This window comes from Thermobia domestica, chromosome 9 (genome assembly GCF_964235325.1).
Source record: "Thermobia domestica chromosome 9, izTheDome1.hap1.1, whole genome shotgun sequence".
In the NCBI taxonomy this organism is placed as follows: domain Eukaryota; kingdom Metazoa; phylum Arthropoda; class Insecta; order Zygentoma; family Lepismatidae; genus Thermobia; species Thermobia domestica.
The window spans coordinates 42,235,226-42,249,779 of NC_137462.1; the positions used below are offsets into that span (position 1 = coordinate 42,235,226).

A 14,554-nucleotide genomic window follows, 5' to 3' on the forward strand; every position below is an offset into this window, starting at 1 on the left:
CTCTCTCTGCATATATATATAATATGTGTGTGTGTATGGTTAAAAAATTAGAATAATACCACTGTCGGTAAGGCTTATACCTACGATAATGTCGAAAGTATTATAAACACTGCTTCCTGCTTTTTTTAGTAGCTGCCCCATGATAATATGATGTACCTACTGTCAGTAATTCAATTTCGTCCAGACGTCCGAATACGAATTGTTACCTTCGTACGACAGACTTAGGATAGTGCTTATTTTATGTGAAAGTAAATAGATTAGTGTATAATTGTAGTCCAAGGAGGCTTCTGATCAATGATTAAAGTAGAATATTTGTGAAGATGACATGAATGCACTCAAATAAAGGGAAAAAATAGAAAAAGGAAATTAAAAAGAAATAAAATCATTTGTTACATTCATTTTCTTTAGTTCTAATATTGAGATAAAGATTTTCTGAACGCGAATATCAATTTTAGTCCTTGAGCTTATGCAATTTTAATTAATATTCTTTAAGGGTAAACCATGTAGCGTCTCCGTAGTCCTTATATGTATAGGTAACGGAAGAGTTTGAAGTTGTATAGTATAGTCGTGTTACGAAAACAAAATGCTGATTTAACGTTTATAGTTCGCAGTACCATATTCATGGAAGTTTAAATAATACTTGAACACACTTCTGTCACCATTCATGAACCGTTGCCACTTGATTTATCCAAGCTATTTACACTTTCACGATCAGATGTTTACAAAATAGTAGCGTGCCTCAATAGATTGTAACCTTCACGTGTTAACATTGTTTCCAACTCGAAGTGATATCCATAATAATAGTTAACTTAGATCTTTCGTTCCGTATTTACGTGTCTTTGACGACTTTCCAGTCCTGCCTCATTTTGTTCACAGACACGAAAGACCCGATAAAAGCACGTGAATTAATGTCTGCACGCAAAAGAATTTAAAATGCTGTTTGGTTGTGTATCGATCCAGCCATCAATAAAAATCTAATAGTGGTGATTGTGTTATGTGACAGATTGTAAGGTAGATTAAAGCAGGTCATTTAAAGATCTTGTTTAAAATGGATTAGTGAAGTTCCTTGAGATCGTAATTGGGCGAAGATTGTGAAATGAAAGATTTTTTTAAAAGTTGAATGTCCCATACGTATGTCCTTTAGGCTAAAGCAGACTGATGATTAACGTAAGTGAATTATTGTGAAATTAAAATTTTTGTGCTTTTCCATCAGGAATCGAACCCAGGACTACGTGTAACAAAGGGGCACGCGTAAGACACTAGACGAGAGGGAGAAGCAAACTGAAGATTAGGGTAGAACACTATATACTTTTTTTTTAATTATTATTATTATTATTTGAAGTGGCCAGATTATGTCGTCCCAAATTGTTTCCAGGTTATCGGGGTATTACTAGTATTTTTCGTCCTTTGTTAGATATTTCTGAAGAAAGAAAAATAATAGAATTAGGGATTTAAATTACTGGTTTTGTATTTATGGCCATGTTAGCCCGTCATGTATGACGAAAAATGAAATGAAATTACCAGTTTAACGTCCCACGATTATGACTGTTAGGCTAAGGGATACGAATGATTTAGGCGGCTGAAAAATCGGTGAAATGAGAATGTGGGAGGAAACTGGAGAGAACCCACGGACACAATGTTGTTCACCACAAACTTACTTGGCCGGGTATCGAACCATGGACCTCGCGCACCGGAGGAAAGTACTACTATTAAGCCCCCGTCATGTATGACATGATGTCCCTCGGCGATCACATGTCTGGGGATTTGGGAAATAAAAATGAAATGGGAGAAAGAATGAAACGGCCTGGAAGCATTATGTTAGGTATTATTCTGGCATTTGCCTGATGTGAATGAAGAAAACTCAGGAGAAACCTATTATTATAGTAAAATATCCGATTTCAGGTGGGGGCACTTGGTCGGAAAGGTTTAACAACTTTTTCAGCCAGCCATCTAAGGAGAAACCTTAAAGTTGTTAAACCTTTCCGACCAAGTGCCCCCACCTGGAATCGAACCGAAAGAAAGAAAACGATCTTCACAAGGACAGTAGTATACACTGGTGATTTCAGATTTTCCCTGAGAGGACTTTTAAATTGTAATACATGGGATGGAAGTAACACTACAAACATACTGGTAACCCATATTAAAGTAGTCCGCAACAAAAAAACCTGCAACATGAGCATGTAAGTTTATTGTGAAACTACACCTAACAGCCCACGGAATCAACATAACGTCTAAGTGGCTCGAAACACGCCAGGAGAAACCTCGGCTTCCTCCCCTGTATATTTATTTTGTCCGTCTCCTTTAGCCTAACGGGCATAACCGTGGGACATAAAACTTAAAGATTTCATTTTACTTATTGTGGAGCAAAAGGCTTCGTCGTTTCACAATAAACTTACATGATCATGTTGCAGGTTTTTTGCTGCGAACTGTGCGATATGCCTATTCTGGGCCATCCTTTGATACACGTAAGATACAAAATTCATCCGATCTGGACAAAACTTGGCATAGAGATAGACCTTGATATACAAATCACTAATTGTTGTTTAGAACAATAAGGGAAATTGGAATGGTAATTTGAGGTTAGACGTTAAGTACGAGACGTAAATAGTGTCTGTGTTCATAAGAAGAGATATGCCCAAGTGTGGGACGATTTTTTTAGTTAATTTATTTAATTTTCATGATTCAAGTTAGTTAGTTACTTGTATTATTTAAAACCTATACAGTATTTCTTCACTGTCCCTATCATGATTGTTTCCTTGCCGAAATTCAGCTGGGGATCATGTGCATCCAAGGCGAACATGCTAGTCATAGAATATATATATTTAACCCGGTACATCTGGATAAGTAATAAAATTCGGAATATCAGCTATCCGATTTGCGAGTACAGGTTCTAAGATAATCTTGGTTCCATATCCAGTTTATTGAATTTGCCAAGGGCGGCAATCAAGGGGGGCTAAGGGGCTATAGTCCCCCCCTTGACGCTCAGGTTTACACTGGATAAAATGGGCTTCAATTCAGCTTTACACTGGATAAAACGGCAAATTATGGTTTAGCCCCTACCTTGATCATATCCTGAATCCGCCACTGACGGCAATAACGTTAAAATGTGTGCAAAGGAGACAATCTCTCGTGGTACTGAAGAGGTTTCAAGTAGAAATTCTGGACTTTTATTATACTTTTTGATTTATTTAATGTAAAATGGTCAAATGATAAAAGTTTCTTTTTTGAAATAGTACCATTGCTACATTAAATTCGTGTTCTAAAACCTAAATGGTGCAATCGAATAGTATACTTAAGAGTAAATTGAAGTTGTACGAGTAATGTCATCCCATTCCTCGATGGAGAACGGAATAGGCAATGAAGAATGTTGAACGATTAGTCAATCAAGATATTCGAAACAGTTCCTAAATATCTCCAAAATGGTTTGTCATTACTAGTGTAACTTCCATTTACTTTGGTATATTTTAATTTTAATATTGTATATGTGAAGGAAGTATGTTACTATTATAGAAAAAATTCAAACCGTTACTTGCCATTTGAAACAGTTCGTTGTATGTGTCGGAGACCTATGGCCATCACCATAGTCATAGGTATTCTGCCACTATTGGCAGATCATTTGACGCAATAGGGAAGCTTCCATGTCCCACGATACCGTCCATCAAGCAGGGTTTGCCCAAGTGGGCCCAGCCCGAAAAAAACCCACCGGGTTTTTTCGGGTTGGACCCACCTGAAAAAACCCACCTGGGTTTTTGAGCTTTTTGTTAATATATTATTGATACAACCAAGGTGGTCACATTGAAAGTGATTTTTATCAGATTTTGGACTTCCCTTGGGCGAATTGAATGCTTTCCCGTTGAGATATACAACATTCAATATAAGACCTTCATAAAGTTCTGAATGCACTGAATAAATAAAAAAAAAAACTTACTGTAGCTTGAGATAATTAAGTAGCAAATTAATGTATGGGTTATGCTTATAGCCTATTTGAAGGGAAAAAATGCAATTTTATATTTTAGAAAATACTTTCCGTGAATAGTGTGCTCGCCAGCTCGGCGACGCCGAGGGACGTTGTCCCTCATACGTTTGACGCGTTTAAAGCCATAGATGCCGGTACTACCAGTAAACATGTAGTGCATTAGTAAAACTATTAGTATTATTTCTTACCTTTGATGGTAACACAAATATTCTTCAACAAAATTTAGTTTTCCAACAACAACAGTTTAGTGCAGTTATTTGTAGGTACTCTTCAAATAAGCATTCTGTAGAATCAACACCAACAAAAGCGTAAAAATTCGTCAAATTTAAGAAACTCGATGCTCAGAGTTCCGAACTACGTACCGCTTACTATTTCAAGTGCTGAATTCGAACTTTCGTACTAGTGGAAGTTTCGATGTACAGTAAAGGGAGCTGCGTTTTCGAGGGAGGAGAAAAACAAAGTCCCGAAAGAAGTTCTTGGGAAATTCCGCCAATTGAACGCACAAAGCATCGAAACTGAATACTTCAACAATAAAACTATTTATTTTATGCTGGAAGATATTTTATTTCATTTAAGACATTCTGAAACATCCTAACTATATATAAAACTACATGAGTTGACATAAATTATTGAGTACTTCCTGTAGGGATACAACAATTAAATTTGGCATGATGGTAGCTTTCCGGGACTAACCGACAGAAAAATTGCCAAAAGTGAATATTTTTAATTTTTAGGGGGTCTAAAGAGGGGATTAAAAATTTCCCCATGTTATTTAAATGGGTCTTTTTTGGACCTATAATCTCATGTTTTAGGTACTTAAAATTAGAATAAAAATTTGAAATTCGGTATGCTGAACGTTTTCTTAGCAGTACCTAAGTAAATCAGTAAAAATTTAAAAATCCAACTTCAGAGTGGTTTTATAGGGAACTGAAAAATCTTTCCCATGTTATTTATATGGAACACCTTTTACACCCCCAAATTATTGAGCACTTCCTGTAGGGCTACAATGGTTAAATTTGACATCATTATAGCTTTTCGGGACAAACCCACAGGAAAATTGCCAAAAGTGAATATTGAGGAGGATTAAAGATTAGATGAAGAATTTCTCCAATATAATCTCATGTTTTATGTACTTAGAATTGGAATAAAATCTTGAAATTCGGTATGCTTATAAGTTTTCATAAGCGTTACCTAAGTGAAACATCAGAAATAAAAAATTCCAACCGTAGAGTGGTTTTATGGGAAGCTGAAAAATCTTTCCCATGTTATTTATATGGGACGTCTTCTACACCCCAAAATGTTTAGGCACTTCCGGCATGATTAGAATTATGAAATTTGGCATGATTATAGCATTCCAGGACTAACCGACAGGAAAATAGCCAAAAGTGAATATTTTTAATATTTTTAGGGGTCTAAAGGGTGATGAAGAAATTCCCTTGTTATTTAAATGGGAGTTTTCTTGGGATACAAAATCTTATCTTTTAAATAGTTGAAATAGGAAAAGAAATGATAGAATTGTGGGTTCAAGAGATGCGAGGCCGTAGGCCGAGCAAAGACAGTGTGTGGTGGACGATGCCCCCGGATGGACAGATTCAGGAAATATAAAGAGCAAGCTCACGAAATTCACTGTTGATGCAAAGGGCGATAGATGAGAAATGAGGCCGTAGGCTGAGCAAACTCGGGGGCGCGGGGGCAGAGCCTCTGCTAGCCAAAAGCTAGTTTATTTTATAAAATATGAATTAGTATATATCTTTCTTAATGGTCTTAAATTAACTTTCTGGAAAGATCCCTCTTGCAACAAGTGCTCGGGAAATTCCCGTAATTGAACGCACAACGTATCGAAAGTGAACTTCAACAATAAAAACCAACTATTTTACGCTGTTAAATTAATATATTTGGTGTTCATATTTGGCAAACGTCACTGAGGCTTCTGGGATGATTCAATCTGCATTTGTTCATTCGTCTGCTTGTACAATCCGCGGCAAAAAACCTGCAACATGAGAACATAAGTTTATTGTGAAATGACGAAGTCTTTTGCTCCAAAATAAGTGTGCACGGGAGGAGGCCGAGGTTTATCCTGGCGTGATTCGTTCCACTTAGACGTTATGTTCATTCCCTGTGTTGTTGGGCGTAGTTTCACAATAAACTTACATCCTCATGTTGCAAGTTTTTTGCCGCGGATTGTACCACACATACTACAGGGAATCACTTCCGGTCTTTTAAGTGTAAATTTTCAGAGTACAAGCACGAGACACACTAAATTTCCTGTATAGATTTTGGCGGCATACCAACGTAAAATTTCAAAATGGTGACAATTTATGTTTTTCAAAATAGTGGGCATGCACGCTGCAAAGCGCAATTTTCGGTCTTTTAAGTCGAAATTTTTAGAGTAGAAGCACGAGATACTCTAAATTAACTGTACATATTTTGGCGATGATCCAACGTAAAATTTCAAAATGGCGGCCATTTTTTCAAAACAGCAGTGAATAGAAAATTGTTGCAAGTTGTGACAATGATAATCTTGAAATATAAATCACATTGTAACACTTTCACCCCAAAGACATTGAAATATTTTGATAAAACCCAATTAAACCCGAAAAAAACCAATAAAACCCGAAAATACCCGAAAAAACCCATATGGGCCCAGGTGGGTTGGGCTTTTTCAAAAAAACCCGGGTTTTTTCAAACCCTGCCATCAAGTATAGACTTATTCCAAAATTGGGCACAACATTTCCAGGCAAACTTTTAAATAAGTTTTTAGAGCATTTTAATAGGATTTTAAACTCAGGATTCGGAGCATTCTTTAATTTGGTTTCATTAAAACTTCCTACTCAGTACATTTTCTGCATCAATCAAGAATTATTGGTGCAAAAACTTAATACGACCATACTTTTTATTTGTATTCCTTATTGGCTGAATGCTGAAAATATATAAACTAACCAGTGATTTAGAAAGTTTAAGTGTTCTAGATAGAATACATAAAATAGAAACAGAAATAGTATATACTTTCGTGGTTCTCTTAGGTCTGAAAAGTTCCGCTGAGCAGGAAAAAAAAATCTGAGTGGTGATTAAGGAGAGTAGTTGTTTGTCGGCTTGGATATAATGAGCAAGAGCTTTTGTACATTTTATTAACTAATGGCAGCTGTTTCTCATGCATGTATCCTGTCACTTAAACACGTTCCTTCCGACTCTCACAGCCCGCTTTCAATTTGTCCACTTTTCGTGTGGGCTTTGTGTACAAGTGCTCTTTCCGGAACTTTTGAGGACTTTTTCTCACAGAAAATCATGGTTTGTGACGACATACTGTCGAACCGAGCTTGCGAAATCTAGCGATGAGCTCTGCTAGTAGTTCGACTAACTAGATGATTGTCCATGGTCATACAGGCAAACAGGTAGATTTCTTCTTACATTGTGATACTACAGTAGACTACTAAACTATGCAGGTTCAATATTGAAACTGAAAGTAATGGATCTACTACTTCGGTTTTGGTAGAGGGATAAAATCGGAGATGAGACCCAACTACTTCCGGTTTCAAAGATGGATAAGATTGGAGGTGAAACTCTTCTACTTCTGGTTTCAATAGAGGGGTAAAACTCGAGATAACAGTACTACTTCCGGTTTCAATAGAGATAAAATCGGAGATCAACCACTACTTCCGGTTTCAATAGACAGAATCGGGGGTGAAACCTACTACTTCCGGTTTCAATAGTGGGATAAAACTAGATGAAACACTGCTACTGCCGATTTCAATAGACGGATAAAATCGAAAATGAAACTAATGCTTCCGGTTTCAATAGACTGATAAAATAGGAGGTGAAACCTGTTCTTGGAACGCCAAACATATCATAACTAGTTTCCTGCTGTCGCAGACAGTTGTTGGTTTATGTGAATCAATATTGAAACCGGAAATTGTAGTAGGTTTGTACCACTTCCGATTTCAAGAGATTGATAAACCGTCTGTATCTGGATATATTCTTAGGATCTTCAAGGAAATAGTTTCGTGATACCTTGTTACAGTTATTCTATAGAAATTGTTATTGAAACCGGAAGTGGTATTAGATTTTTACCACGTCAGGTTTCAATAGAATAAAACGGTGGAGATGGAACCTATTTTCACAACGCGAAATCCATTTGAGAAAAAAAAAAAAAAACATTAAAGCAGCAGCTCTTGCTATTTTAAAGCGTTTGTGCTGTATGTAAATCGATGTGTTAAAGCTAGAAAATGTACATTTCTCCCACTTCCAGTTCTAATAGAGAAGTAAAGATTGAAATAAAACCTCTTGAGATGCTGAATCCGTATGAAAAAAAAAATCTCGTTGTATACTACAGTTTTTCTATGGTGATCAATATTGAACTGAAAATAATATATGTCTACGACTTCCACTTTGAATAGTTAGTTGGATTGCTTGGAAAATTTGAGCCTTTTCCCCCCCCTTGCTTTTATTTCCTGAAACTGTTTTAAACCATATGCGTAAATGGGGTTGCGACAAAAATGACTTTGAAACTAGGGATATAAGCAAATATAAATATCCTGACTTTGCTGTCATTCTTCATCGCGACCCCGATTCGAATATAGTTAAAAATAGTCCCACTAAATTCGGTATCCTCAAATTAATATAACAAGCACAATTGGCAATTTATCCAGGCATAGGCACTGTTTTTGAAAGGTAGATTTTTTTTTTTATTTCTGTTTTAATAGTGTTCAAATTTTAATTATTTTCATGTTCTTTCCTTTTTTAAAGGAAGGTGCGTGTATGGTATACGTAATATTTATAACTTTAATTGCATGTGTATCCTGTTGAAAGAAGTAACTTAGAATGGTGATATGTTGTTCTGATACTTGATGGATAATACTGTAGGGAATATTAGGTACAAAATAATTATGAGTAGTTGAGGTATGTGAGAAGGTTTGGTTGTATGTAATTAAAATACTTTGTAACGTTCTGAGATGAATTACTAATGTATATTTCTTTCTATTTTCCAGAATTGCCCGCTGAAGAGGGTAAGTACGAATATTCTTCTATCTTAATCATTCTCTGCTGGTTTTGTTAGAAGTATCATCTCTATTATTTGTTTTACAAAATCAATATTAGGTTTTCATATTCTCCAAAGAGAAGTGTTTCCATGTAGCCTCGTGTTTAATTATTGCAATGTAAACAAGTCAATTTGAAAAAATCTCTGTATTTAAAAGAAATCCTGACTGACTGATCATCGAACAGGCTATACCGCTTAAGCTAGAAACTTGAAATTTTGACTGCGTATGATTTGTGACGTAATACAGGGTGTCCGAGAAGTCCTTCCCTGATTACAGAAATTGATAACTCAGGCTAGAAATAAGATAGAAATATGAAACTGGTGTTGAATTGTTTACAAACTATAAAAGTTTTTGTTACATCAGTACACTTCCACATGAGCACCCTTGGTAGCACGTAGCACATCTAGGCGATATTCAATTTCCATCCACACATTAGCCAACATCACTGGAGGGATCGATGCAACGACTGTGGTTATTTGTTGCTGCAGGGTTTCAAGATCTGGTACACGTGTTCGGTAGACCTCATCCTTGACATAACCCCATAAAAAGAAGTCTAATGGGGTTATGTCAGGAGAGCGTGGAGGCCAAGCTGTTGGTCCATCACAACCAATCCATCGCCCAGGAAATGTCCTATCGAGATAGGCACGGACGTCCAAACCCCAATGAGGTGGTGCACCGTCTTGCTGTAAAACGACATCGGGGCGATACTGAAGCAGCTGAGGAACAGCATACAGCTGCAACATATCCAGGTACACTGCAGATGTGATGATATCCTCAGCGAAGAAGAATGGCCCGATAATTCGATCGTGCAATAACGCGCACCAAACATTCACCTTTGGACTGCCTCTGGTGAACTCCCTGACCTCCCTGGGGGGAGGGGGTTCTGAACCCCAAATGCGTACATTATGGCGATTCACTACTCCACTGACAAAGAATGTCGCTTCGTCGGAAAAGGCAATTCGTCTGAGATAACCATTATCGTCCGCAATACGTGATAGCATTTCGACCGCAAAGTCATATCGACGTGTACCGTCGTCGGGCAACAAGGCCTGAACGAGGTAAAACAGAACAAACCTAGCACAGACAAAAACTTTTATAGTTTGTAAACAGTTCAACACCAGTTTCATATTTCTATCTTATTTCTAGCCTGAGTTATCAATTTCTGTAATCAGGGAAGGACTTCTCGGACACCCTGTATACCATTAAGGAAGGATTTTTGAAAATTCGACGAGGAAAGGGAAAAAACGGGTGTGACAATTATTATAGTAAAATATCCGTATCTCTGATGGGTATAGACGTGAAACTTGATATGTGGACTTCCCATTTAAAATAATTAGACACGTGTTTCACCGTATGTTATCTTCCCCTTAACAAGGAAGAAAGAATGGGTGTTGCAATTGTTAAAATAAGACTGCTATATCTCAAAATCCCTTATTTCCTAAGATGCTTAAATTTTTACCAGCTCTGGGAATACTCTTTTGGGCCAGGGGCGGATCCAGGACGGACTTCTGCGGGGTCGGCGGTGCGTTGTAATACTGCTACTTAGAGCTACTTTTAAGAGTTCCAAACTGTGGGATGGGTTTTATTTATATATAAAATAAGAAAGTTTCCTCTTCTTGCGGGAGGCGGCAATCGCCCCGATCGCCCCCCAGGATCCGCCCTGCTTTGGGATTTTATGTTAGAAACGTGAAATTTGATATTTAGATATTTCAAAGACTGAAATAAGAAGTGCGAGGCAATAAGCAGCGCAAAAGTGAGTATGTAGGCTTTAAATTTAAAATAAAGACGCGTTTCGGCGTTTTTTGATGTTCCCGTTAGAGAGGAAGAAAAAGGGTAGGGGCTGCAATTGTTATAATTAATGTCATATCGCGAAATCCCTTAAAATTAGAGACATTAGGGAACATTATTAGAGGTATGAAAGTTAGTTATAAACTCCTTATTGAAAACAGCGTTTTTGGAAATTCTGTTACAGCGATTCCGGAAATTCTGCTTTTAACAAAAGAAGGGGGTCAATTTCTATTTTTTTAGTACCTGTACCTAAAAATTACTTCGAGGTTGTCAGTGTCATCATCATGAGAAAAGTCAATTTTTGGACACAGTTAACACTTGGGCCGACATGGATTTTTATCATTTCATCTTTATTGAAGTGTGTATTCTGATAGAGGAAAGGGGTTTTAATTTTTCTTAAAAATAATTCTTGCTGTGCGAAGAGTGGAAGCAAAGGCTGACATAAGAGATGCGAGGCCGCAGACCAAGGAAATATGGGTCTGGGACGAAATCTCCAGCTAGGCAAAGGCTAGTTTACAGTTTAAATGCAGAATCTATGATATTTTGCAATTTGTGTAGTGTATATATATAAATTTTGGTAGGATCAGTACTTAAAATTGTAAGCTGTCAACATTTTGTTGCTTAGAATAAAATGCTTATCAGCGTTGCCATGCATTGTACGTATATTGGGCATATCTTTGAAAGCGTGCTTACATAAATCAGTGATAATGGCATGTGCGCTTATCCTTACTTGCGTCATTTGTCATCCGGTTGTTGCTTCCGAGCTCGTCGACCATTTTCGGAGGACCTGGAAGTACTAGCAGTTAGAAACTTATTAGCATTTTCCATGTAAGGCAGAACTTGGTAATGGAGAGGTAGTTTGTTTGTTTGTTTGTTTGTTTTCGTCTCTCTCCATTCATAAATTTATGTTACCAAACTGAAGTGGAAGGACGTCGAATAAATATATGATATTAATTGAGAAAAGGGGATTTTTACCTAGGCACATTAAACGTAGCGTGGGTAATTAATGTTGGTAATTTTTTAGATTAACATAGTGTGACAATTAATTCTTAATAATTGTTTTATCAGAACTGCTGCTCCCTTCTTCAGAAGTATTTGCGAAAACGTGGTGACTGTCCCGAAGTGTTCGTGTGAATTGGTCACCTCCGTATTAAATTTTGATTCTAGACTACCTTGGTGGTAGTGGTCGGCCCAAGGTCTCGCGAGTTCAAGTGCAGCTTAGTATTAGAATTGACAAATAGGTGTATAGATTTTTCTTTTCCCTCATTCGTTAATGATTTATCAATCAGGAGAAAATGGTGACCCAGTAGTGAAGCACTCAACTCTGGCACAAAGAGTGTTAATATGCCATAAAATCTTGTGGCAGCAACTTTGAGTTCCTTTTATCGTTTATCTATTTTAAGACGAAATATATAATTTCATTTCTGATTCTTGGATTTGGATGTTTTTCATAGTAGAGATGGTCATTAATCCGCTCGTTTACTTCACCATTGATCGTCAGTACACAGGTTGCTAAAGTACTTAGCAAGACCGATTAACAATACTGAAACCAGGATCATACATTAAGAGTTCCTCGTTGATAAAGTACTTAGTGAGATCGGCTAACAATGCTGAAACCAGGATCGTACTATATTGGGAGTTACTCGTTGATAAAGCGTTTAGCGAGACCGGCTAACAGTACTGAAACCAGGGTCGTACATTCGGAGTTACTCGTTATTTAAATGCTACTTTGAAATGTGAAAATATTCTAATTTTGATTCAAATTCGCTAACCAAACTTGAACTGTTCGCCCGGGGAGAGTGATGTGGTCGTATAATACAGGGTGACAAATATACAATGCAACCCGGAGTTTGGGATAGTAGAACTTTTGAACCTGAAGTAATAAACGAATAGTGGTTAGTTAAAATTTTATCACGATAATTTCAAAGCTTGTTTTTTCATTGTTTTCAGGAATTGCGTAATGTAGACAGATCCTTAACACATCTTTTGATGCACTGAAACAGCAAGGTTGCCAATTCAGTGTTAATTTATGAAAACTACATTTCCCTAGTTCCCCCTTACAGAGGCCTCATCCAGTTAGTTATCGGTGGAAATGAAATTTTTATTTATTTATTTATTTATTTATTTATTTTGCTCTGTAGTTTCCAAGCTACTCCAACTAAACAAACTGAAAATTAACGACAGAACATCCATGCGTATGAGTTATGAGTCAATTTACATGTTTTGCAAAAAATTGATTTACACCTTCGGTTACATCTGGCAACACTGTGTAGTTCCTAATGTACTTCAATCGTTGCTTCCTAGTTTAAAAATATATGCATGAACAAAGCTTCATTTTGGTATAATCATTAATTGTGTATCACTTCAGGTTGAAAAGTTCTACTATCCCAAACTCTGGGTTGTATTGTATATTGGACACCCTGTACAACTTTCTTGGAGGCGAGGTAGTATAGTGAGGAACGGCCTATACTGTGAAGGTTGTTTTTGTGTCTGGTTCTGGGCCCGCGTTAATAGTAGTTCTGTTCTTCATAACCGTGGTGTTCCATAAGGACACAAAAACTTACTTAATGCATATCCATTTAAAAGAAGAAAAAAAAACTATATTGTCCTGAATGAACGAAAAAATCGCTGAGAATGACTTTCGTCAGTTTCCAGCTTGTAAAAATCTAAAGCAGTATGTGACATTAGATCAGGGTCTTACTGTTAGTGAACGCTGCAAATGTGCCACAATGCGTACTGTATTCCTTCCTTTAGACCGGACGAACATTATACTGGTAAAGAGATTATAATGAAGAAAAAAAGGCCTTTTTTTTCATGTGCTGACGTAGGCTTAGCAAGCGCGTAACGTATTTACGTAACCCAGAGAACAGTGATTGTATTTTCAGCAGTAAAAATAAAATATAATAACAGTGCTAGGTGAGTGGCAGTAAAAAACAAAGTATAATTTAAACCTTAAAATAAGAAATTATTTAAAATATATATTCAACTATTCTTAACGTAAAGTTTGGAATCGGTCCAATAGCTGCTTGCTTTTCGTGGAAAAACCAGTTAAAAATGCATAAATTGGCTAATGGTATTTCAGGTACTTGTTTATGTTGGAATACTCATTTAGTTTTCTGGGCTTTTCCATGTTATTAGGATAATCGTTGAGAGGTGATTCTGACAGATGGAGGAAAATTCGCTGTCGTTGGGTATAAAGAAAACGATAGAATAACAGCTAAAAACGAAACCGGTTTCTTCTGAGAACAACTTCTTTTTTTTTTTTTTTTTTGTGCTAATTATACGAACCCAGTCGAGAGGGGTTAGAAACTGAATGTCATTAATTTCTTACCAGGAAACACCATAAACGCTAATTCACACATTGAAATTATATGTCTAATAATTGTAGGGTGCCGCGTGTGATTTCCATGGGATTCAGTTCGGTGATGGGATGATTTTTTTTTTAAGAACCGAGTCCCTGTTTGTATATTTTTGGTTCATTACAACGTGTATAATTTAATGAAATGAGGCTGAAATCCGTGTTGTGGCACTCTCCCTCTGGGTTTGGTTGGTTCAATGGAAGTTTTATTTCAGCACCGAGGCTATATGAGACACAGACCTACAGCTTTATGTAGGATCCAAACCACATGAATTGTTTCCGGATTTAGAAAACTAAAATAAAGTTTAGTATTATAGGACATAAAATTACGTAACAGACCAACTTTTAATGTATAAAAGGAACACGCATATAAATAGATTAACAGAAATAATTTAT

General features: G+C 36.7%; 1 protein-coding gene across 6 annotated transcripts in view; it reads left to right on the plus strand.

Annotated features, from left to right (window-relative positions):
* The window catches only part of SERCA (ATPase sarcoplasmic/endoplasmic reticulum Ca2+ transporting SERCA), a 122,693-nt gene that overhangs the window by 42,788 nt on the left and 65,351 nt on the right, over nt 1-14,554 (plus strand). For all 6 annotated transcript variants that reach the window (XR_014133026.1, XR_014133027.1, XM_081770982.1 and 3 more), the window contains exon 3: nt 8,962-8,979. Coding sequence is in view for 4 of the 6 variants with exons in the window: in XM_081770982.1 (XP_081627108.1) it covers nt 8,962-8,979 (18 nt within the window). In the remaining 2 variants the exon portion in view is untranslated. The remainder of the gene's footprint in view (nt 1-8,961; nt 8,980-14,554) is intronic.